This window comes from Mytilus californianus, unplaced genomic scaffold, assembly GCF_021869535.1.
Source record: "Mytilus californianus isolate M0D057914Y unplaced genomic scaffold, xbMytCali1.0.p SCAF_1, whole genome shotgun sequence".
Classification (NCBI taxonomy): Eukaryota; Metazoa; Mollusca; class Bivalvia; order Mytilida; family Mytilidae; genus Mytilus; species Mytilus californianus.
The window spans coordinates 40263215-40289535 of NW_026262581.1; the positions used below are offsets into that span (position 1 = coordinate 40263215).

General features: G+C 32.6%; 2 protein-coding genes across 4 annotated transcripts in view; both read left to right on the top strand.

Moving 5' to 3' along the window:
• LOC127702334 (proton myo-inositol cotransporter-like) overlaps positions 1-14272 on the top strand; it is a 28528-nt gene extending 14256 nt beyond the window's left edge. Inside the window, exons 6-8 of the mRNA XM_052206473.1 lie at positions 5684-5919; positions 12052-12204; positions 13994-14272. Of these exons, the coding sequence (XP_052062433.1) occupies positions 5684-5919; positions 12052-12204; positions 13994-14208 (604 nt within the window). The 3' untranslated portion in view covers positions 14209-14272. The remainder of the gene's footprint in view (positions 1-5683; positions 5920-12051; positions 12205-13993) is intronic.
• LOC127701625 (terminal uridylyltransferase 4-like) overlaps positions 1-26321 on the top strand; it is a 697935-nt gene that overhangs the window by 335841 nt on the left and 335773 nt on the right. Inside the window, exon 1 of one of the 3 annotated variants that reach the window (XM_052205629.1) lies at positions 26182-26193. The exons of the other annotated variants lie outside the window; for them this stretch is intronic. The gene's annotated coding sequence lies outside the window, so the exon portion shown is untranslated. Of the gene's footprint in view, positions 1-26181; positions 26194-26321 lie in introns of those variants that run through there. 3 annotated transcript variants of the gene reach the window in all.

Consider the following 26321-nt stretch of genomic DNA (forward strand, 5'->3'; position numbering starts at 1 on the left):
TCTAAAAGCTGTCTCATAATGATGTTACGTCTTAACCTAAGTAGGTACTAAAATAACATTAACGGTACCAATTTTACTTTTTTCTTGATTAACACTTTATATGAAATGTCACAGATATAGAATAAAAACAATACTGTTCATTTGCACCATATATGAATAAAAATTGATGCAACTGTCAAAAGGTTCCATTTATGTACCAAAAGTAAATTAAAACATTTCAACCAATCATACTAGAAAACAATAAGATAAAAATCATAAAGGTTCTTACATAAAATCAAATAGAATAGAGAATGGAAACGGGAAATGTGACAAATAGGTCTTCAACGCAGCGAGAAAATCCCTCACCCTGAGGCGGGTTTAGCTAGCCCCTAAACACTAATGTTTATATGTACAAGGTACTATTTCATCGAAATGGACACCACATTAACCGCAAACATACAAATGAACCAAAATTTTTAAAAAAATACACAAGACTAACAAAGTCTTTGGGTTTCTGACTTGGGACAGGGGCAAATATGCGAAGGGGTTAAACATGTTTAGAGAGATCTCAACCCTCCCCCTATACATCTAGCCAATGTGGAATAATCAAACACACAGCAATACGCACAGTAAAACTCGGTTTAAAAGAAGTCCGATTCCGATGTTAGAATAGGTAACATATAAAACTAAGCAAAACGACAATGATCAGTTTATTAAAATATTCACATAGATAAAATACGGATGGCCTAAATTCCTTAAATTTGTTACTGAAATAAGAGTACACTTTAAGATTTATAACGCGTTGTCAGAACGTTATTATATTGCTACAATGTGTGTTTCATTTGAGTAAGTTCATTCAAATGCATGGCATGATGCAGTGCGCTGTTAAAAAGGAGTTGCGCTTACGATATTGTGAACGGACAAACAGAAACAGAACTGAGTAATCGAGTGCAAAACTTTAATCCATTCCATCAAATACAAATGTAACTGACATTGAATCTGTGTGAACATAAAAGGTATCGATGTACATGTATATATGGTGACCCCCATCGCATCTTTAATCTCATAAAGAGGATTGATTTTCAAACTTATTCTCAAAGATCAGACATTGACCTTTTGTCGAAATTTTAGGGATACATTTTTCTAATTGGGATGTTTTTTTTTTAATTTGTATTCAAGTAAAACCTATGTATTGACATTATGCATGTTATGTATCATTCATTTGTAATAAAAATGAAAATATGTTTTATTCAAAAGACCTGACGTGAAAATTACATTTGGCGTTTTTTTTTAACTTTTTGTACACACATAGACAAGCATGCTTTGTATGTATTTTTGTGAATTTCATACGATGATTTTGTCTGGTTCTCGATCCATATAGCCATATCCGTTATTTTTTAAAAGCCTGCATATTCAGTAAAAGAGCCCTCCTTTTTGCAAATCACCACACTCACCAATCTAGAAAGAAATGTGTTTAATCTTTCTTTATTATAAGATCATATGAAATAAAGATTTTTTGGTACGCAACATAGACTTAAAAATCAGGATCTATGTTGTTTTTGATATATCTACAGATACGTGTATGTCAACGTATATGACACGATTGGGTACTTTTTAAATTGACCGACCTCTAGTGTAATTGATCAGTAAAAGAAACCGATTGCGTAACAAGTATTATTTCTACCTGTTATCTTGCATTCCTTCGTAGAATACAATATCTTCGGCCCCCGAGTAATTTTCTTTTTCATTTCTTATTAAACGTTAATTACTATCGTACGACGGATATGTTCCAATTGTTGTAACCACAATCCCGTTCTCTTTTCCTCGAATGTGACCTACCGAATTAGACTTATCACCGGGTTTGTATACTTACATGAGCAACACGACTGGTGCCACATGCAGGATCTGCTTACCCTTCCGGAGCAACTGAGATCACTCCCAGTTTTAGTGGGGTTCGTGTAGATGTTTCTAGTTTTCTATGTTGTGTTTTGTGTACTGTTCGTTGTTTTTCGGTTTTGTCATAGCATTGTCAGTTTGTTTTCGACTTAAGAGTTTGATTTCTTGGTTTCTTTCGCCTCTCTCTCTTGAAATGAATAAGAATCTTGTCATATTTTCCAACGTTTAACGTCTTTCTCCCTACATGATATTGATTAATGTTTCACGCCTTTATTTATTTAAGCGGCGTTGCCTATTATCCAGTCCAATGAAACTCTCATTTTATCACTAAGAAATACCGAATTCCAAGTAAAATGTTCAGACTCATCCATAATACTATTTATAAAGGCTACTAATGGCTTTTGTAAATTTTTCATTTTATAGTAGTCTACGCGGAACCTATATGTTTATATTTGAAAAGGTAAAGTCTATTAAAACAGAACAGTTTATTTAGTCATTGGATTCACTAATTTGGCTGGTAATTATCCAAATCCAAAAATAATAAACAGGCTAAACTCCGAAATGAAATATTGCGTTTTATACATTTAAGGTTCATTCGAATTTTCTCTCGGTATCAATTTTACTTCACCAGAAGCGAATTTTGGCAATTTAACCTTTTCAGAGCAACTGTGGTTGTAATAACATTTACTCTCAAAATTTAAATAAAAACAAAATAATTTGAATAAAACAAAATCCGCATTTTCATGCTGATAATACCCTCGGAGACTAACAGACCACAAGCAGAAGTATCGACCCTGTGACGTGGTAGTAATAACATTCACTCTCCAAATTTAAATAAAAACAAAATAATTTGAATAAAACAAAATCCATATGTTCATGCTACTAATACCCTTGGAGACTGACAGTTCACAAGCAGAGGTATCGACCCACTGGTAGTTATAGCATTAATGGTACCAATTTAACTGCACCAGGTATGCATTTCGACAATTTTTGTCTTTTCAGTGATTCTCGAGGTCAAAATATTTAAATATCCAAAAAGGACAAAAAATGAGGCCAAACCCGGATAGGGAATCATAGATATGCAGAAGGGATATACATTCCGAAATTTAAAATGATCTTGGAATTTTATAACAAATACAAAAAACAAAATACATATTTTCATCATGCCAGTACCCAGGTACTGGCCTCTAGGCAAATAGTATCCTCGGGGACTTACAGTCCACCAAAAGAGGCATCTAGCCAGTGGTAGTAATTACATTAGCGGTACCAATTTTACTGTACCAGATGCGCATTTCGACAGTTTATGTCTCTTCAGTTATGTTCGCGGCCAAAATATTTGAAAACCCGAAACCCATTTCAAACGTTGAAGAGCTGATAAACCTAAAAAGAACAAAAAGTTAAATCAAACCTGGACAAGGAATCAGAAATTAATAACAACACGTTAGGATCACATATTAAACAGGGCTTGCTTCGATCACCGTAGTAAAGTGAAGCTTTAAGTGTTCAGATATAGGAGGAAGTTCTGTTTGCCTAGGATGGGGCTAATAAAACAATTGAATCAATGATAATATTGGATAAATTTATGTATGTGATTTGGAGCAAATTTCGAAGAGAGGAAAAATAAGTATATACGAATCTTATTTATGAAAATAGCAATAGGAATGCTGGAGACGTGTTTAATGAATTTGTTAATGTTTGCTTTATTACTTCGAATACAACTTGAGGAAAAGGTGGTGATGGTGATGATCAATATCTTAATATTTCTGATAAAAAATTTTGAATTGTGTACTATATCAGAATAAGTAAGCATAGAAAGTTGGGTTTTTTTAAAATGTCAATATGATATATCTAATTAAGGATTTCCTAAATACACTTGTAAGAGATAAATTAGTCCTGGTAAAATGTGTGCGGGCGGACAAATATTACTAGTATAAAAAGTCCATGGATACACAATTTACTAGTATATTTAGTCTGATGTCAGTAATTTAAGTCCCCAGACTCATTTTCCTAGGAATTTATGTCAATGTCATCAATATTCCTAGGTAAAAACGTCCATGTCCTTTATTTTACTAGGAAAATGTGTAATAAAAGAAATCATTTACATGTAAACAATGGAATTTTTAATTCTTATGTTTTAATGTTGTTTAACAGTTGTGCATTAATCTTTTAATAAAATTTATGTGCCCAGACTAAATTTCCTAGAAATTCATGACCAGGTCATTAATATTCCTAGGTAAACACGAACATGTTCTTTATTTTGATTAGACAATTTGTAATGAGAGAAATTTACATGTAAACAACGGAATTTTTAATTATGTTTCAATGCTGTTAAACAGTTGTGCATTAATCTTTTAATAAAATGTATGTGCCCAGACTAATTTTCCTAGGAATTCATGTCCAAGCCATTAATATTCCTAGGTAAAAACATCCTTGTCCTTTATTTTTATAGGTAATTTTGTAATGAAAGAAATAATTTACATGTAAACAATGGAATTTTTATCTTATATGTTTCTAAATTGTTTAACAGTTGTGAATTAATATTTCACTATTTTATCAAAATATGGGTGTTTTTTAATAATCAAACGGGCTTTTTTTCCTAGGAAAATTAGAAAATTAATATCACAGACTTTTATGATGTACATAATCACAAATGTTCCTTTCTTGATTTTAATATTGATTAATTTGAATAATGTCTTAAGAAATACAATTTTAAAGGGACTTTTTTCATACAAAAATAAGAATACGGATATATACAAAATTTCCTAGGAAAATAAGTGCCAGACATATTTTACTAGATATGGACTTATTTTCCTAGGAAAATTTATCCAGGGACTTAATTTCCTATTAACATTATGGTCACGGACTTGATTACCTAGGAAAAAGAGTCCGGCGGACAAATTTTACTACCGGACCGAATTTACTGTTACACACTTACCAATAAATAATAGAAAACACAATCCTTAAAAATGAGAAATCATTTATGCATTAGATATACACATATATGCATATTGTTGATATTTCAGGGAATTACCTACGATTTAGACAAAATAAGTTGAAATAATATAAAGTATGTTTTTTTTTTTGGCTTCAAACATTTAAAAAATCGGAATATGTCTTTGTTATAACCAGTCAGTGTTTCAAATTTGCAAGAACCCTTAAAACATCGCTAATACTTTATTGACTTGTAATTAAAATGATTCGACCTCATTTAGATCAATATGCATACAACCTTTGATTTAACCTCAGTGGTGTTAGCGAAGTTGACATTAAAATCTGCGTTTAACATCTCTGCCAAAAGTAATATTCTTTGGTAATAAACGCCGTTGTCTAGCTAAATTCATAGTAAATGATACAATAAACCACAAAAGAACTTAGTAAATGATGTTCATTTTATTATCATTTACAGCTACGTTTAAGCTTGACTTTGAAATGTCTTCTTATCATGCTTAACTTTACGTAAAATCAGAGTGTTATTTACACACAATGTACATGATGTAGCCCTTAAACGTATAAACGAAGACAAAATGCATTGGTTTGCTCATTTATGAACTGACAAGTTCGATTACACTTTATCGTTGTTCGTTTTTTCTGCCAAGATCGAAGAAATGTAGTATTACAATAGTTTTAAATAATGATTCGGATAAACCAAATTTGCAGGTAAATAAAATAATTGTGTGTGTTTGTGTTAATGGGGCGTCTTTCTAGCAGCATAGCTCATTTAAAATACAATAGAAAGCAAAATGGAAAGCTTAGTGCAAGTATTAGACGATCAAATATTTTGATTATTTATTCTATTCATTCATTACAGCTCATGTCAATCCTGTATTCAGACATCTGATTGTGGATTTTGTTATGTAGAGTCAGGCAATTCAGCGGTCAATGGATCATGTCTTCCTTATAGAGAACCTACATACTCTTCACTAGGTCGATGTAACTCTTCTAGTTTACCCAATGATTTGGTTTGGGCTGACAATTTTTGTCCATCATCTTACTCTTGGATGGGATTGATGGGGTTGGTATTGTACCTAATGGCATTTGCTCCAGGTAATTACATGCATAAATTTAGACAATCATTCGTGTAAGGGGTTGTGCTATTCGAGATAATAATACTAAAATATTACCGAAAATCAATTCAAATTTCACTCCTCTGAGATTTACAAATTGTTGACAGACCATGAACAAGCTGACGTGATATAATTGTACAGATGTATAAAACAAAACGAATTATACGATCGAAAACGGAAGAAAACGAAGCTTATTAAACAGAAAGATTGCTGGTAAAAAAAAATTTAATAGCATAATATACTCTAACAATTTACTTCTTTACGGAAAGCAATTATATAATCACATAGCCATTATAGAATTCAAGCCCATTTTACAGTAATTTGCTTTGTGCCATTGCACCAACACAGGCGTTTGTGCAAATAATCAGTACATTTCAATATGCAGAGTATATGTAGTAAAAGAACAAAGTCGTTCTTTGGACCACGATCACGCTTCAATTTTAGATTATATCTTACAAATATTAGTCCACTTTGTTGTTTAGAAATTTCAATTGTCATATTCCCTTCATGTTCTTTTTTATTAATATTTACACACAATTAAATGTCCTGGTTTACAATTTTAGTGTATAAAAGACACAAACAGTGTGGTTTTATTGAAAACATGATTGTACCAGAACACACCTTGAGAATTCACAGTTAAATTTTAATATTTGCGTTTGAGTTATATGGGTTCAAAGGGTGAATTTTGGTTTTGGTGTGATTTTTCACAACAATTTTTCATACGATTTGTTATCAATCATTGAAAATGGAAACTGTATTGGTACCCCCCTTCGACTTGGTTTTGATTTCTGTAACTTAATGGAGTATCTACTACAAAAATATATCTTAATGTTTTGATAGTTTGTGTCTGAACGAATTTATAATGATATAATTGGGATTTCACATTTTCTCGGAGGTGGGTCAACAGAGTCTTATTATCTCTAAGAATAAAATTTAACAAAATTGTGTCAGCTCGGTGTACCCGTTCTTGCACGTGCTAGTGTCAAGTATATATAAAACATACAAAGTGTATTAAAACCACACTTAACACTCACGGGTTAAGTTGAAATTATGATGACCGATAAGTTCGCACTAGTCATTTTGGGGCCCTTTATAGCTTGCTGTTCGATGTGAGCCAAGGCTCCGTGTTGAAGGCAGTACTTTGACCTATCGTTGTTTACCTTTTAATACATTGTGACTTGGATGGAGAGTTGCCTCATAGGCACTCATACCACATCTTTTCATTTATATGTAACAGATTTTGGTAAACTTTTGCATACAACTTTGGATCTTTAAACTATAACTGAAAATCAAACTACTGATTGAATTCTTTCAAAATAGGTGAACATTTGTATAGACAGCACATAAAATCGGCGAAAAACCTTCTTAAATTTGTCTTAAAATCATTAAATCTCTCTATTTCTAATACATAGATTTTTCTTAAAAAAACTATATGTTGTTGATACATAAATTTCCGTTTTAACGATATAAAATAATCATATGGTCACTGCCTTCGTTTTTTGTCTAATAATCAATCTGTTACCTAGTTGGTAGCGAAAACCGTCAAAAATTAACGTTTTACGGCATGCAACGCGATGAGGTAACGATTATTTCGACATTTTATGGTACTTTTTCATGTAGAACACCACTTTGAATGATGTATACCGTAAAAAAACGAAGTCAGTGACCCTATAATTATTGTACATCATTAAAAAGGAAATTTATGTATCAACAACATACAGTTTTTCAAGAAAAATCTATGTATTTAAAATTAGAGATTTGATGATTTTAAGACAAATTTGTATGCAGAATTTTACCAAAATCTGTGACATAGCCCTTTTACTGTAACTTGACCTTAATCAGCTTTATTTTTTTATTTCTTAACACTATCAAAGAGTCACAGATCAGGTGCGTACATCAAGGTGATATCAACATCTGCTCTTTTTCTGAACATGTGTCTAAATTTTTACAAATGCATAACAATTTGTTTGAACAGCTATATTGGAAGATTTCGGCAAACTTTAAATATTTGTTATCAAAATGAATAAGAAGGACATTCTTAACCAAAACTAACATTCTATCGAAAAGTATCTTTAAAATAAATAATGCACAAATGTGTTATATTCAAATTCCAGTAGATTTCAGCAATTTCCCAAATTTTTCAATTTGTATGAAAAAATACAGGGGAAATTAACAAATTTGTACTCAAATTAGAATTTTGTGAATTTATAATACCTCGATCCCTGACAAATGTACCATGGGATATCTTTCTTTGTGGTGTTCAGCTCGCCCGGAAGTCTAAGACAGCTGTTCACTAGTGATCACGTGACTATCCGATTACCTGTAAGCTTCTGTTTTCTTATGGTGCTAGATAACACCGTAAAAACTAAATCACAACATAGAATTTAGTGAAAGTTGTATGTTGACTGGCAAGGAAGATATAAAACCAAGATTATCAAGTGGTGAAGTTGAAATCATCCTTTCGAAAATTTTACGGTGTTTTTCTTTCTTTTTTTTTTGCATTGGGGTTGTCAGTTTATTTTCGTCATATGAGTTTGAATGTCCCGTCCCTTTGGTACCTTTCGCCTCTCTTTTGACTCCAATCTGCACTTTCAAGAAAATTTTTCATTAATGATCCTTTAAAAATGCCCACGATGGGCCAACGAACCTAGTTGAATGTCCTTTAATTCCCATAACCTTTTTCTTCCTCACTTCATTAGCCTTCTTTGTCACTTAAACAATTCATCTTGAAATTGTCTATGGCGAAACTGGTTTATGAGGTTTATTTATTCCTAAAAATAATAATGTGTCTTCATGACCGTCTTTGTTCCTGGATTCTTTTCAAGTAAGAATACATATATTGTCTATCCCACTGAAACTTGTTATGTCGTAAATGTACATTGAATTATCTAAATAATGATGTATGATAAGCTGAATCATTCGTAGCAGGTATTCCTAGTATTCATTTTCTGACTGCGAAATGGCGACTTGATATGTCGTAAATGTACATTGAATGATCGAAAAATAAAAATGATGTATGATAGGCTGAATCATTCGTAGTAGGTATTCCAAGTAGGTCAATCGTAAATTATTTCATTTTGCTCACTGCAAAATAGCAATGTTAAATATATGAAATATCTCTTTTTTGGAAACAAGTGTCTACGATTTCTTATGATCTGTTTATTTTTTTTCTCGAAAAAAAATTCATGCATTTTTATGTAATAGTTTATCCTGTTTCGAAAGACCATGTCGTAAAGATGTTATTCCCTTTTCTTTAACAATCACATATCAATCACACAGTCTAAAGGCTAATTAAAGATTCCCACATTTATTAAATGGCTATGAGAACAACTTTTTTCCATGTCAAGTATTTCAAATTTGATTATTTCAAGGGATAACATGAAGGCTATATCATCATATCTAAAAGAAAATATAGATCTCATTCTGGCAATAATTTCCGTACAGGTTGTCTAGAATTGTAAACACCTTTAAATAACAGACATTTCATATGAAAGTTGTCCTACATGTGTTTTATCAATGAGAACTAAGACTGATGACAACATATACCAATATCCTGCTATTGTCCTATATTTTCACCCTTTATTACAAAGTTCAGATCTCTGGTCCAGGAGCTATACACTATAGCTTTCCAATTCAGTGCCGAAACAAAACAACTCGATAAAAGTTTTCCCTAAAATATTGAATATTGCCTGTGTGACTGATGGGTTCAGAGAACATTCTGTGGATTTCACTGTGACGCGAATCGGAGATAGTTTCTGTGTTTGTGAAACACCAGTATATGGAAGTATGCATCTTTCAAATCGAGTGTTATTTCCCAATCTCCTTCTTTGACTAGATTCAATACTTTGGACAGTGAGTCCATTTTGAAATGTTGTGTTCGAAGATTAAAGTTACTGATACGGATTGAATGGACGTACATTTATTACTGGTCTCATTTCCCCATTCTTTTTTGGGACCAGAAACAGTGTACTATAAAAACAGCATTGTGCATGATTTTTGCAACCATTTTTTTCGAACAAATTGTTTATTTCTGTTTCCAAAATGTTTAAATGTTTGGCATTTCATATCGTTTGTATTATTCCACAAAACAAAGGTTTGGAATGAATTCCAATTTGTACCCTCCCTTATTATAGAGAGAACCCATTGTCTTTTGTTATTTTTTTAATCATTCTGGAAGGAAATGAGACAATCAGCCTACTACTTGTTTCTTCGAAAACAACATTAAATTTCTCACCTATTCATTGTTTCTTTCCTCCTTTAAATATGATAAAGGAGCTTCTGTTCTGAGAGGCATCAATCTTGTTTCAGTTGAGGCTGTCCTTGTGACTTGTTTTCCTTTCCAAAGCCATATGTGTTTCTCTAGAATACAAATAGGACCATTGTTAGATTGCTGACTTTCATTTTTATCTTTCCTAGTAAATATTTTATTTTCTAATTATTAGGATCTGCTGACAGATTTAAGTTTTCGTTTCCTATCTTTCATATCAAACTTTGGTAATAAGTCATCAAGAGTCTTCTTCTTCTCCTTGTTGATTTAAGAGTTGACTCAAGTTGATCCGCAAACTTAAAAGAGGTAAATCAGAAATATATCTGTTGTCTTTTAAAGTATGCAAAGATGTATGTATCTGTCATTGCATATAGTTGTTTTATAATATAATTAAAAGCTCCTGCTCTGACAATTTGATCAAGATACTAATATGCAAAGAGATCTATCATTATTTTCACTCTAACATTGTCATTGCGGTCGGAATCATCACTAAAATTTTACTTGTCTTTGCAACACATTTTCCTGTATCAATGGCCTTGTCGTCTATCAATAGAAAAACGTCTTTTGACGAATTTCCCGTTTCCAAGTCTAACCTTTGTGTTTGCCCTCTTCTCATGGAAAATTTGTCAAAATTTTGTTTAATTTAGTGTTAATTGCATTATCTAAGTCTTCAAACTTACTATTCCACTTTTCCTAAATTTTATTAGATTTACTAACTGACATGCATGTAGGTCTTGCACTATCTACCATTTCGTCGTCAACTTGAGACGTTGCAAGTTATAATTCCCAGTCGCTGTTGTCCACAATCTTTCGGTATGACCTGACTGAATGTTCAAACTTTCGACTTAAACTCGTAAATAACTTTTATAGTCTTTCCCGCTGAGGAAGAAAACTGAAGTTTACAGGTAATCCTTAAGTTACAGGATCACATATGAACAACTGTTTTTGACATCCGGGCTAGGTGAATACCACAAAGAAAGAAATCCTAAGGTAATATAAAGCAGGTAGGTCGGTTAATTTATGAAATAAGATTGCCCATACCCCTTTCATAATTCATGCAAAAGACGCATTTGTTTTGGTTTTTAGGTTATTGAAATGATGTCTCTTTGACGTACAGACCATATCTTTCATTCATATATACTTCAACGAGATGAAGTTGTTTAAAAACGACAAATAGATAAAAAATACTCAGACATTTATAGAGAAATTTCTTCTTATTCTACATATTATTCTCATGCAAATGACACCATCTGAATCCTAACGCCAACACTGGAATTTTTCACTGTTTTTTCCCCCTTCTTTTTACAAATTTCGAAAATATGCATCTTGTTGTTGGAAAATAATGAATTCAGGAAGGAAGTGTTCTCGCTTATTCATTTTCTTTTTTCAAAAAGAGAAATCTATATCACAGTTGATAGATTTGCATTATATTTACTCTTGATATCTCAAAATTCTTGTTATCTCAAATTATTTTTGTCAGTCCGATTAACTTTGAAATAATGAAAGTTTACTGTATTTAAAGTCAAGCATTGAATATTTGTCCTGTTTCGCCCAAAAGCTGTTGGCTGGACATCATTTTATGGTCGTCCTGAACATGCATGAAATATTCGCATCTGGATGTCTGGCAACCAACAATCAATCAATCAGCCATTTTAAAGAGACGCGCTACTACCTACCACTAATGTCGAATCAGCTGTTTTGTTGTTCAAAGTTTGAAGTGCGGTGTAGCTTAAAGCATAATGACAATCTAGTAGTTGTATGAAGACGATGATTCGTATGATAATAACCGAAGCGTAACAGTTTTTTTCAAAACTAATAATATTCTCTTTGTATATACATTAATAGGTTTAGGACCGGTTCCTTGGACAATAAATTCGGAGATTTATCCTCTCTGGGCAAGAAGTGCATGTAGTGCCATGGCGACATCAACAAATTGGATTTTTAATTTACTAGTTTCTTTGACATTTCTGACGTTAATTGAAAATATCACCGCATATGGTAAGTTAAAACTAAAATCTAGTGTATTGGTTGTTCGTAAATTTTCAGTAAAGAAATGAATTGCCTTCAGTGTATCGTCTTGTTTTTGTTAACAAAGTGCATCAAGTTGGAGCTTACAAATTGCTTTTCTGAATTCGCGTACATCTGTTAAGAGCATTGTCATTATCAAAAACTGAAATTTTCGAGCTTTATATGTTTAATTTCTCGCCCGTTATAATCTATAGTTTGTAGATATTATCTCGCAACATTTTGGTAAGTTCAATCCAAAGGTGAAGGATTATTGAAATCTATCGAAGAATTCTGCTCTAAAACAGGATCGGTGTCTTGAACTTGTCGCAATGTGCTTTTGCTTTGCATTAAAGGCTTTATTATGACTTTGAGATTAGGCACATCAATAAAAATTTTGCTTTTGGCTTGCCTATTGTGTGTAGGAATTCTGTTTTATGAATGAATACCTGCTTCACATCGTTTCCGTTAAACACGAGCGCATTAAAACAACTAAGCTGAATATAAGAACTCCATAAAATATGGAAGTGATGTAATACTAGCAGGATGCAACTATAGTCTGTTTGACGGAAAACACCTATACAATTGTTCAAAAATATAATTTAGCATTGTGTATTTATATGAATAATATGATTGTCTGTTATTGATATAACTCATACTTACACGCTGCATTCAAATCATTACTACATGAATATCAATTGAATAATTCAAGTTGAAATATAATATCAAATATTTAATGTAGAATTCCTTTTCAGATAAAAATGAAATATTTGCTGATATTTTTATAAATATACCTGACGAAAAGAGAATTTCCGATATATTTCCGATATATTTCCTTAATCGATATTGCAATCTGAACGTTCGCCTCAATTTTAGTACGCACTAAAGATGTTCCGAGTTAAACGATAATTGCACGCAAGCAAACGAGATAAGCAAGAGCAAGAAATCCCAACTGCAGATATCAGAGCTGCAGGAATGGGACGAATTATCATCAATGTGCTAAACAACTTGGTACAATATTATTAAAAGAGCTATTGGAATAATATTAATTTAATGTATATTGTCCCTCGCAGTATAGTATTTTTCACTAGCGAGTTCGTGCATGCAATATGATGTACTGCTCAGGCCAATATTCTCAATATTAGTGAAATATCCCTACAATATAGGCCAACGATTAGAATATAAGGTGACTTTTAATTACGGTAAACGTCTTGCATAATTCACTGTTTTCCAAAAGTAAGTTGAAAATTACAATATTTTACATTATCAATGTTAGTTTAAACTATATCATCAATTAACGATATGATAAAAATGAAATAAATAATTAGGATACGGAAACAATCACATTTGCTTTTACAAATCTGTCTCCTAGTACACAATTAATACACTTAATGAACAATGCATAAATTTAACTACTGGCATGCTCTGTAATAAATATATAAATATGAAAAAGGTTAAAAATACAATAGAGAAAAAAAATAATAAACAGGAGTTTTTGTAATGTATACAGTGTGAAATGTTTGGGTTCTTGTTAAATGATGAAGCAGTAACATTAAGGGTTAAATCGTTTGCTTTTGATAATGTATTTCTGCACCAAACTAAATAAATGACTATTTTGCTCATCTGAAAGTATCGTTGAGCCAAAAAACAAAATGTATGTGTCAACTCGGACAGGAAGTTATCAATGTTTACAGCATTATAATCTGTTTATGAGATTGTTACGATGAAAACAAGTTATTTTACCTTGTGACGATAATATAGTTAGACGGATTATTTTATTTAGGTACATACTGGTTGTTTGTTGGTATTGTCACTATAGCATTGATATTTATTTTCATCGCTCTGCCAGAAACAAAAGGCCTAAAGTTGGAGGAGGTTCAACAACTATTTGACCAAGGATCTTGCATGTGTGGAAAGTCAATGAATGATAATAATCGCTCAGATGAAGAAATTGTTGTATCGACTGTTGACAAGACCTATTCATCAACAAAGCTATAATATTTTATATCACAAAGTATCATATATGCTACTAATTTTGCAAACAGATTATATACTAGTATTATATCATGCTTATGTTATGTTTGTATATACCATACAGAAAGTCCATGCAGAGACTTCCCTTGTATGTATTATTAACCAAATTGAATTGCAGGTTTCTGTCTCTGTATATGATTCCGGCTATCAAATGACGATAAAAGATTTTGATGGACATGTATACTGGCTCTATACAACTATACCAACTAACAGAGTGTTCATGTTTCTTCAAAAGGTCGAAAACACTATCATATCTATTATAGGAGAGAGGCGGAAGATACCTAAGGGATTTTTCAAACTCATAAGTAGACCACAAACTGACAAAGCCATGGCAGAATACGAAAAACGACCAAAGATAAACATCAGTTTACTACACACAACATAGAAAACTTAAGACTGAGCAACACGAATTCAACCAAAAACCATGGGTGGTCGTATAGATATATTATAGATATTCAAAACGTCTATTTGTTTACATAGCATATAAAACCAAAAAAAATGGTTGAAGTATTGCCATTTTTACGATCGCGGGTAGATCTTTTGACGTTGAGTTGCATTTTAACTGAACAGAGAGAAAAAAAGAAAATAACACTTTATAATTGTGTTCCTTCCGAAGTACTTTTCTTGGTTTACAATCATACCCCAAAATTGATATCAAAGGAATAAGTACATGATGAGCAATATGATCAATGCAATATATAACACAAACTAATACTCGTAGGATCAGGGTTATGAAATAACAGAGTCGGCATATGTACGCATGTTGTAACATGAGTACTTCTCCAATTAAGTATCTTAAATGAGCTTGATACAAAATGTACGAATTTTTTTATAAAAACAAAAATGCCTTGACCATAAGATGAAACAACCTTTGCTAATTGTCAAACTTTGCTTATTTTTATGGTTATTCCATAATCGTAATTCGTGCACCCTGAATTCGTTATGATACGTATAGACGTTTTCGTGTTGTGTGGCTGTTGCGTTTGTGTATTTATTTACAGTTTTCTAGAATTCAGACTGTACTTGCGTTACAGTGAGTTTTACAAATTTATCAAGGATTCCAAAATTTGTGCCTTAGTTCAATATTAAGATTGCCACTGGACGTTAAGCAACCAACAATCAATCAATCAATATCAATAATTTTTAAACTTATCTTGAATGACTAAATGAAAAAAAACGCATAATTTAGAATGACTGATTGGTTGATTGAATGATTAACTTGTGTTTGACGCCACTTTCAGCACTATTGTGCTATTTCGTGGCGGCCAGTTTTTATTGGTGAAGGAAGCTGGAGTGCCAGGAGAGAATGAAGGTGGATGGTTAATTTAAATAAAGGGTTGTGTAGACTTGTATTTGCATGGAACGGAATCTAAAACGTCTTTATCGTAGCAGGATAAATACTCTGAATAGTGTTCCAGTTCAGTAGTCAGCATTCACAACGAACATTAGATATCATTGATGCGATAATTTTACTGTTCGATACACTTAGGTTTTTTTTCTACCAGTAGGCATAGATGACATTAGTAGAAATAGCAAAACTTTTAGGAATATTTGGTTTTCAATTCTCCATTGATTTGGTTTTCCAACGGATTTCATTCGAGTGCCACTAAATGTGTCTTATCAAGAAGAAATGAGCGTGTGGCAAACTTAAACATAAGCCTGGTACCTTTATGGGTTTTTTCTATGCATCAGGGTGTGTGTTTTGCTATGAGGATGAAGCATAGATGATTGAAATGTTTTAAATTTGTAAGTTACTGTAACCACATTCTGTACAGCAAAGACGACATGATAAATGACTGACAAACAGATTAAGCATAAAAGACATGCTAAAGATATCAAAGGGACATTCAAACTCATAAGTCGGAAAAAACCGACAACGCCATGGAAAAAAACCAAGAGAGACCAAACGACAAACAAAGTATACAAATCACAACATAGAAAACTTAAGACTTAGTAACGCGAACCCCAACACAAATCGGGGTTGAGCTCATGTGCTCCGAAAGGGTATTATTTACTAAGCAGACCCTGCTCCTCAAATAGATATATAGCTTTTTTGACCACTTTTCGAGTAGCTTTAATCTGTAAAGAACATTGAGGTTTGAATGAGGTTGGGTGACAGCTTATCGCTAATTACTATTTTCAAAAGATTAAATCTATATGTTGGGAAGAGTGACTAACTCTTTGATTCCTTGTCCGGTTTTGGTCATATTTTTTTTCCTTTTTTGTTTAAATCATCAGCTCTTTTGTGTTTGTATTCTGTTTAGATTTTCATATACTTGGCCTGAGTATCCCTTAAGAGACATTAATTGTCCATTGTCCAAACATGCATCTGGTGCAGTAAATTGAGTAACTTTAGTGTTATCAATAGGAGAGACCTAAACTATATTTACAATCAAATAAAAGATGAAAAATTAACAATACATAGCGAATATCATGACAGTGCGGAAAGTTACGAAATCTACATCCTGTGTAAAAATGAATGCTTGACGACAGATGGACAACATGAGAAGAAGATTTCATACTGTATATCTTGGGATGAAGAGAGTAGTAAAAGACGCGGCAGAAAGTAGCCGTTACTAGGCTGTATCAACTAGCGTAAATGTTGCTAGTGTACCCTAGTTTTGTATTTTCATGTAAGAACATTTAGCGATTTGTGTAAAGCAACATTCGAGCAACCCTACATATTCATTTTTTTGTATAAGGGTTGCTGCTTACAAGGAAGCTATTGAACCAATGATTTTGAATGGTAAAGTTGAAGTCTTCAAAGTTTACGGAAGGCATCATAACTTGATTGAACGTTATGGAATGGCTGTGTCACAGTAGTATTTGTCTTCGACTTATTGTATTTGAGTGCCCATCCGATTCCCAACCCATCAACCTTTTAACAATGATTAAGAACATGTATTCGCGTTAATTCAGTGAATTCATGTAAATAAATAAAATATTATAAGATTTAAAATTTAACAATCTGGTTTACACGTTTCCTTTAATCGAAGCATGGACCTGTTTAAATATGGTATACGTTTAGTATTTTCTCCATCAAATGGAAATACAGGTTTATTTATAATTCCAGGAGTATGGTAATTATTCTTTCAACCTTTCTCACGCAATTAACATGTCTTGTGGTATCAGTAGATAAATAGCAGCCATAGCGCTTTACGATTAGTCATTTCGTATGTATATATGAATAAGAAGATGTGGTATGAGTGCCAATGAGACAACTCTCCATCCAAGTCACAATATATAAAAAGTTAACAATTATAGGTCCAAGTACGTCCTTCAACAGGGAGCCTTGGCTAACACCGAACAGCAAGCTATAAAGGGCCCCAAAATGACCAGTGTAAAACAATTCATACAGGAAAACCAACGGTCTAATCTTTATAAGAAACGAGAAACACTTATGTCTATATTGGCAAATATGTATATATTAAAAATTCGTAAGCAAGTATTCTGTCATCATCAATCTGCTTAAAGAGGAATGGCCAGTTTCAACAGTATCGTAAACAGTAATTAGCAACTGTTGATGATATTTCGCTAATTTCGTTATATAATATTTAATCATTAATCGTTTATTGAGTCTATATAAGCCCGGTGACAAGAGTCAGAATTTTCAATATTTAATCGTAAGAACTATAGTAGGGTGCCCAGTCAACAAATTTGATCGATTTGGGTTAACGGAATAACACACGGCTATATTTTATATCATTGGAAAGAGGAGAACAAGCCACGTCGAAATATTGATGTCGTCGTTGTCTACAGTGGTCACGATTTTCTTAAATTTGGGTCAAAGGTCAAATCTAAAATTGCAAGGAAAACGTAGAGTCACGTTTAGACATCTGGCCACCCCTATATATTTGCGTTTATAGCAAAATAAACTCGAATAATTCAAAGGATTATAACTAAAGTTTCTATATTTAGGACTAATTTGATAGTTTTATTGTCAAATATGGTTCGAGATTGACATTTGTACTTATAGGGTGCACATTTACAATTTTCATTCAGCTGTTAAATAATAGTGACCTTGACCTTTTAAAAGTTCCAAAATCGGAGTTTCTATATTTAGGACTAATTTGATAATTTTATTGTCAAATATGGTTCGAGATTGACATTTGTACTTATAGGGTGCACATTTACAATTTTCATTCAGCTGTTAAATAATAGTGACCTTGACCTTTTAAAAGTTCCAAAATCGGAATTTTTACATAAGATTCGATACAAGTGATCTTTGGAGATGTTTTTTAGATATTAACATTTATAAGTTGCCCTCCCAAAATGTTATTTTTTCCATCTTTTGATAGAAGGTGTTCGTCATGATTTTCTGTGTAAATATCCAATTTTCTTTTGGTTAACGTGGAAGCACAACAAATAGTACTTAGTTCCAAAACTGATGAATATTAACGCAGAATTGATTGAATTAGCAGGTCTGAGTATATATTTGCTTTACAGAAATAAAAAAACATACTGCAAACGGTGAAAAAGGGGGAGGGTTTATGTTACAAATTATGAAAACAAAATGAGAATTAGAAATAGCAGGCTAATCACTCCATCTTACACACTAATATCAAGTGTGATGTTCATGACTTATCGAACATAAATTGGCCTACAATTGACATGAAGTTAAAGATTATCTACAAAAGTTTTGCACAGCATCGATGTATTTTACAAACACTTGTAAACAACATCAATCTAATTAAAATATAGATCTCTGATTTCGTTATCCTCATTTGAACATATATATAAGAGCACGCGAGTTAATAAAGATCAGAAATTTAATAACAGCGAAACAAAATAGAAAAATTACCGAAGCTAGTAGTAGCTATTACGTTTCATTGTCTACTGTTACGTTGAAAGCCCATCGACTAGGTTTAGGTAAGAGAGCTAATTTCAGTTGTTCTTTTTTAAATCGCATTCGACGCAAGTAGCAGAATACGAGGCATACAGAATACAATCTGATGGTGGTGGCGGCAACACCGTAAACTATTTGTATAGCTTTATATTTCAGAGGCAAAGGAACTGGATGATTCATACTTTGTATATAGATCCATTGTGTTACGAAGTTTCCGTCATATAATCATTATCCTTGACCTCATATTCATGGTTAAGTGACTGCTGAAAAACTGTATAGCTTTTTTCGTCATGTGAAAGTCTCAGTTATAACGAGTTCTAGGATAACTATATTTGGTTACTAATATATGGTATCCTTGTAAGGTCTACATGACCGTCAGACATGATTCACCTGACCTCGACCTAATTTCACGGATCAGTGAATAAGGTTAAGTTTCAGTGGTCAAGTCCGTACAGTCTCAGATAGTAGTGGGTTAAATATATTTGGTGTAGGAATGGTAACAAGGTGTACGTGATTTTGTGGCAGAGTTCATGCATCTGACCTTACCCTATGGCCATTTACATGGAACATTGATAGTGTTAATTTTATGTAATACTTGTTGTATAATATAAAACTTAGGGGATGTGGAAGCAAGCAATTATAAGCAACCGTGCAGCCTTCAACCATGTGAAAAACTCATACCGTATGGTCGGCTATAAAAAGGCCAGTTATGAAAAAAATGAAAGAATTCATTTGAAAAAAAACTAACGGCCTGATTTATAACAAAAGCTAGTTTTTACGGTAATGATGTTTATGATCATACTTTTCTCAGACTATTGATGACGTCCTTTCATTAGTTTTCGTTAAGGGAACACCCATTTGATTTCGAAAACAGGGAGGGAATGAGGATTTTGAAAATGAATTACTTGGCCTGGTATGAACTGAAATCATTGACTTTGCACAAGACAGGATGAGAATGAACACTCTTCAACATGAAATGCAGGATAGTTGAGGATATGAATGTGTACAAAAGTGAAAATAAATGTTCGCACCGCCAGCCCCATTCCTTTCTTCAGAATATAAAATGTTCTACCCTAACGGCGAGTACTATTATATCGGTACTTTGTGTTTTTTGTCTTCATGTTAGTTGTTTTTGTGATTCATGCCGATTTGATAAGTCAAGCCATTTCAAACTGTTTTTTAGCAGATTTCTCTTATGCTGTGTTGTTATACCATTGACCAGGTCAGGGGAGGGTTGAAGGATCACAAACGTGTTCAACCCCTCTAAATTCTGTATATGTCTGTCCAAAATCAGGAGCCTGCAATTAAGTGGTTGTCGTTGGTTGCTATCTGTTGTATCTTGGTTTTTTTTTTGTTACACGAGCGGTGGTATATTTTTGTTGTCATTCTCACCTAGTGGGATTTAGGTCGAAAACATCATACAAGACTTTTGATGTGCCATATTCCGGGTGTGAAACAAAACCGACCGATTTGATTCTTATACTACAATTATAACAAAATATTTATTCAATATAAAGTTTAATGTTTTGAAAAACAGACACAAAACAGATTTCTCCGAACAAAGTGACAATCTATAAAGTTAGCTGGCTATTCACAACAAATAAATCAACCACACAACAAGCAAAAAAGACAAAAGTTTTGAGTGACCTCTGGCCTTGTTAATGAACTAATAGTGTAAGCAACAAAATGATTAATGGCACGAGATAATCCGTTTTTAATCAATACCAAAATGTTGACTTAATTTGTGTTTTTAATTGCTAATTTCTTCAAAACGATTTTTATTTCACGCATGCAATTTGGCACACACATGCACTGTGTCTTATTGCTTAAATCAGAGTAAAACATATTGTGATGATACACGTAAATATTTTGCTTTCGATGAAAATAGGGTAAATTTCGGGTAAAATTTTACTCTTACTAAAATGTTGAAATAGTTATATCAAAATCACTTAAATGCTTTCCGGTTTCGTTATATGATATATTTAATATATAAACTATATTGTAGGGACTGTTATAACTACCAACAAAGAGCGCAATAATTTTACTTTTCATGTTAAAGATTCCCTGTACAATACGGTATCTGGTGGTACTCTGTAAAAACGCGAAATTTAGAAAATCGTGACCACGGGAACTTACGACGACAATCATGATTGTAAAATATAATGATTTTCCTATAATGTGCAAAAAAATCAGTCGTGTGTTATCCATTAACTTAAACTCGTTAACTAGAGGACTTTTTGGACATTGGGCACCCTACTACTACACGGCTATATCATATATCATTCAATTCGAAAATGAGTGTACTTTATAATTGATTTGGTCGTCAAAAGAAAATATGGTACAGTTTTTCAGAAATCAAGATCAAAGGTCACTAACCATTTTCATGAGAGAAAAAAACAGTGAATATCTAATTCCAATTTAAATACCTTTTTTGCAGAGAATGGTTGCAAACTGTTTTCTTCCTTACTCAATTTTTCAACAAAAAAGTGGAAAACCATTATCAAATGAGATTACCGAGTAAACGTATGCGATTTTACAAAAAGGGGGGGATTTTCATTTTTAAAAGATGTAATTTTTGAAATAATAAAAACAACGGCCGTCAAAGGTATACAAAATGTATAGACACATATGAAAAAATGTGTATTTGTGAATATACCTATTTTTTATACTTTATAAAATTTGAGTTTTGGGCATATAGGTTGAATTTGTTATATGCCAGACCGCCAACAAAAATTCTTTCAAACCTGACATATTTGAGTTAAAACAATGTCAAGACTTTTTTTTTTAAATAAATTGTATTAATAGGAATATTATTCATCTTAAAAAAGAATAACAAATTTTAAAAGGCATTTTGGCGACTAGAACCGCCTTTTATCCGTTTAGAAAGTGTGCAAGTTTAGGTTGTTCAATCCCAAACTTAGAAATCTAATATAGCACTAAACATGCCAAAAACTTAACTTTAATGAGTAATTCAAACCTCAAATGACTTCTGTATCGCAGGAACATGGGACCCTTGTCTGGAACATTATAAATTCGTAGAAGCAAGGTTAAGCTAAATAAATCACACATATCAACATTGGTCCAAAGTATTACTGTAGTGGTTAACGAACACGAACAAATTCTTAAACCACAAATCTTAATAATATTGCGATTATGAATGTAAAGCTTCGGACATTTTAATTGTTCTTCATTGGAATATAGTGCTGGTCGAATGTTTGTGTACAATATGTAGCGTGCTTTTGTCCAGCATCATGGGATATTTCAAAATATTTCTTCATTGCATATTACACTTTGGGCATATCAATATAAAATTATTGGAATATAAAACAAATGTAACATCAGGGCGCTTCTAGGAAAAATTACCCAATGTCCAGAAAGGCATTGTTTGTCCTGTCGCTTGCAATTCTTAAATATCCCTCAACAAAAGTCAAGAAAAAAACCTATCTCTGATCGACAGTATTCACTTGCCATGATGACATGCTTGTAGTTAGAGGAAAGTTACCGAATGCCGTGATTGTTCCAGTCTTGTCAGTATAAATTGATTAGATATCTGAACTAGGGTTAGCAGTTATATCGCACTGCTTATGATAAAACGCTTGTTCTGTTAGTTTGCATTTGTAATTAATGAATAAAGTTTGAATCCCCATTAAGATTTAGAGCAGTGGTAAGTCATTAACTCTTTAACTGAATCTATTTTTAGAATACATAATCCCTTGTCCTACTTGTAGCCTTTTCTTTACAATATATGCAAGCAAATGAAAAAATATAAATTACTTTAAACTTTGTAACCCTTGACCTCGATTTGGCTGCTATATTATCTGTATGTCTATAAGGAAAAAAAGGGGCAACAGTAATTTACCCATGTTCAAGTTTTCAAATAAAAACTGAGGGAATCCCATGAACTTCAAAAATAGTTGAGATCGGATGCATTAACAGCATATGCGTCTTTCACACGCCATGCGAATCACAATCAGTCAACATGTCACAAGCAGGAATGGGACACAAATGGTAAATTTTCAGATCTAATCTAGTACTTGGTATTTTTTTTAAAAAATATCTTAAACCGCGAAAAGATGTTGCTAGTGAGTTGAGAGACGGTAAAGCTTAACGGTAACGAAATTCGTGAGGGTGACCTTAAAACTTACTTTGTTACCATTTAATTCGCAGTTTCTTTATCATTACTCTGTACTGAATTTGTATTTACATGAGCAACACATGGGTGCAACATGTGGAGCAGAATCTGCTAACCCTTCTGGGGCACATGAGATAACCCTAGGTTTTCAGTTAGGTTCTTGTTGATCAGTCTTTAGTTTTCTATGTAGTTTTTTGTATAATTTTATTTGTCTTTACGTCGTTCTTCGACTTGAGCCATGGCGTTGTGAGATTGTCTTCGACTATTAAGTTTGGATAAGCCTTTGGTATCTGCTGCCTCTTTTGTAAGCATATTTGTGTATGGAGCACACCCCTGTTCATGAAGACGGTACTGTGTCGATATGCGGTTTAAGGTACTACTTGAGATACGTAAACACCATTTGATGGCGCAGAGAGTATGCTAAAAGAGAGGCGAAAGATACAAAAGGGACATTCAAACTCAAAATCGAAAAAAATGACAACGCCATGGCTAAGAAAAAGACCAAAAGACCAACAGACAAACAATACATAAAACACAACATAGAAAACTAAAGACTGAGCTACACGAAATCCACAAAAAAGGGGGGTGATCTCAGGTGCTTCAGAAGGGTAAGCAGATCCTGCTCCACATGTTGCACCTGTCATGTTGCTAATGTTAGTACAAACCCGAGAATTGTACTATTGAGAACAGGGACATTGACATTGTAAAGTTAAAATCATCATAAAACATTTGTCATAGATGTTTGTTTGAAGTCGTCAATCTGTGTCAATATCAAAGAAAAGCAGCCATTCTAGATTCGGGAGTGGCTTTTGTCACAAGCTCACTGGGATATATAAAATTTAAGCACTTACTGAAATGTGGGTTATAGACTGACATAACGTCTTCATATATCTGAACTTCCAATAAGATAACTAGTAAGCAAAATGTTTTAGTCGTTGAGAAGGTTCTGTATTTTCAATTTGAATGATGACTGTAAACACCGCTATGCTACGTTGACTTATGCAGCATTCGTATCAACTTTTGTATTAAACAATTCCCAAACCTCCCTTCGATATGACTGCATGATATGTACATATATAAATGCATGTCTCGTATTTTATTATTTTTGTAATGTATTATGTAATGTGTTATTTTGTTCATTGAATAAACCAAAGCCACAATCATCAATTACGAGTAAATTTCATCTTTACACCTATCAACTGTGTCAAAATACCGCGATTTAATGTCAGCGGTAAATGAAACAACTAACGCACTTCTGCTTTTGAGAACATAATTATTCAAAGGATAAACTTAATGTATATTTCTTTGAAATGTTAAAGTCAAGTTGCAACTGACTTCCCAGTTTTGTCATCTTTTGGGGTTTTTTCGCATCCCAATTTCTTAACTATTCAACTGAAGCACTTTTTTTGCTTCTTATATGTAAAAACTATATCAACACAACCTGCAAACAGAATTACGAACTCCTAAAAAAAAAACAATAAACATCAACACAAGTAATATTTAGTGTAACACAAAATGTTCCCGTTTAAAGTAATTTGTACCTTCATAATTTGTCATCAAAAGGCTTTTATGATTAGCTTTTTCGATTAACGAAGAAAGCATTATATGTAATCTTTGAATAAAATGAAAAAAGAAACATATGTGAGTGCAGCCTTTGAAAAAAAAACAATTTAAACTGCATGCCACCCTAGATCTGCATGTTAGTAGAATTTGCCAGCTAAACACAAAAATAAAAAAATACTGCAATATTTTTTTCACAACCAATCTTAAATTCAAGTCAAATCATTTTAATAGGACTGTGCAAATTTTTAGCCGTGTAATATGAAGTGAAATTAAACTCTTTTAATAATCAACTTTTTTCATATTCCGTCACCGCACTACATGCAAAGGTAGGCCAAATATCCACTGGATTCCTTTTCAACTTTTTTCAAAATAAATTTCAATTCTTACTAGAATTCTTATTATCACAGCTTCAAGAGTGAGCACTTTGAGGTTCTAACAACATCATTTCGTATTTTTTTTAATTTTTTTTTAAAAATGTATACAAAGACTGTTATCAACAATAAAGTATAACATTGAATAACATTTTTATTATAGGAAATATGCAAAAATGCTGGTCTGTTAAAAATATATAATATTCAATCTCGAGTTTTAATTTGATGATCGTGAAATACAATCAACGTCAAACGCTGGACTTCATGCTTCCGGATTGCGACAAGCACAAAAAGAAAGGGCGCTCAAGCACCCATAACCTGGGTAACAGCACAACCAAAGAAAAAATGTAAACTTCAGAAGAGAGGCCTTAAAGTCATATGATACTTCAAAATGAAAAAAAAAAAACAAAAGTTGATATGTTTATTACCTCAGCTGTATTTGGCAAAACTTTTAGGAATTTTTGGTGTTCAATGCTCTTCAACTTCGTACTTTTTTTTGCCTTTTTAACGTTTTTTTATTCGAGCGTCACTGATGAGTCTTTTGTAGACGAAACCCGCGACTGGCGCAAATACAAAATTTCAATCCTGGTATATATGATGAGTTTATTTATATACTTGGATGCCTAATTTTTACTATAAAACAACTGAATGTGCACTTTCTTGTCCGTTATCTTATCAAAATCTTCAGAAATGTCATGATATTGAAATAGTGTCTTCTCGCATTCTAATTTGCCGATATCTTTCTTTATGCAGTAACCTTAACGACCGAGACCTTTCGTTAGAACTTCGGCCACCGCACAGCGCAAGTGCGAGGGAAATCCGTTATGAAAGAATGTAAACAAACGTGCACTGGAAGGTAATTGTAATAGTTGATTCTTAAAGAACAAATTAAATACACCAAATAATTTACAACTGTTATGGAAAAGTTTAATTAACAAATGGGAACGCATGGAAAACAAACAATGTCACCATCCGGTAAACTTCGACAACAGACTTGAAACTTAATTAGCTTCCGATCAATAATCACTGAATTAAATGTTATTTGTCGATAAAACGTTATAGATTCGTAATAAATGTAAAAAGCGTCCATAGAGGACATTATTTAATATATATATATAAAAATAAGATGTGGGATGATTGTCAATGAGACAACTCTCCACAAGAG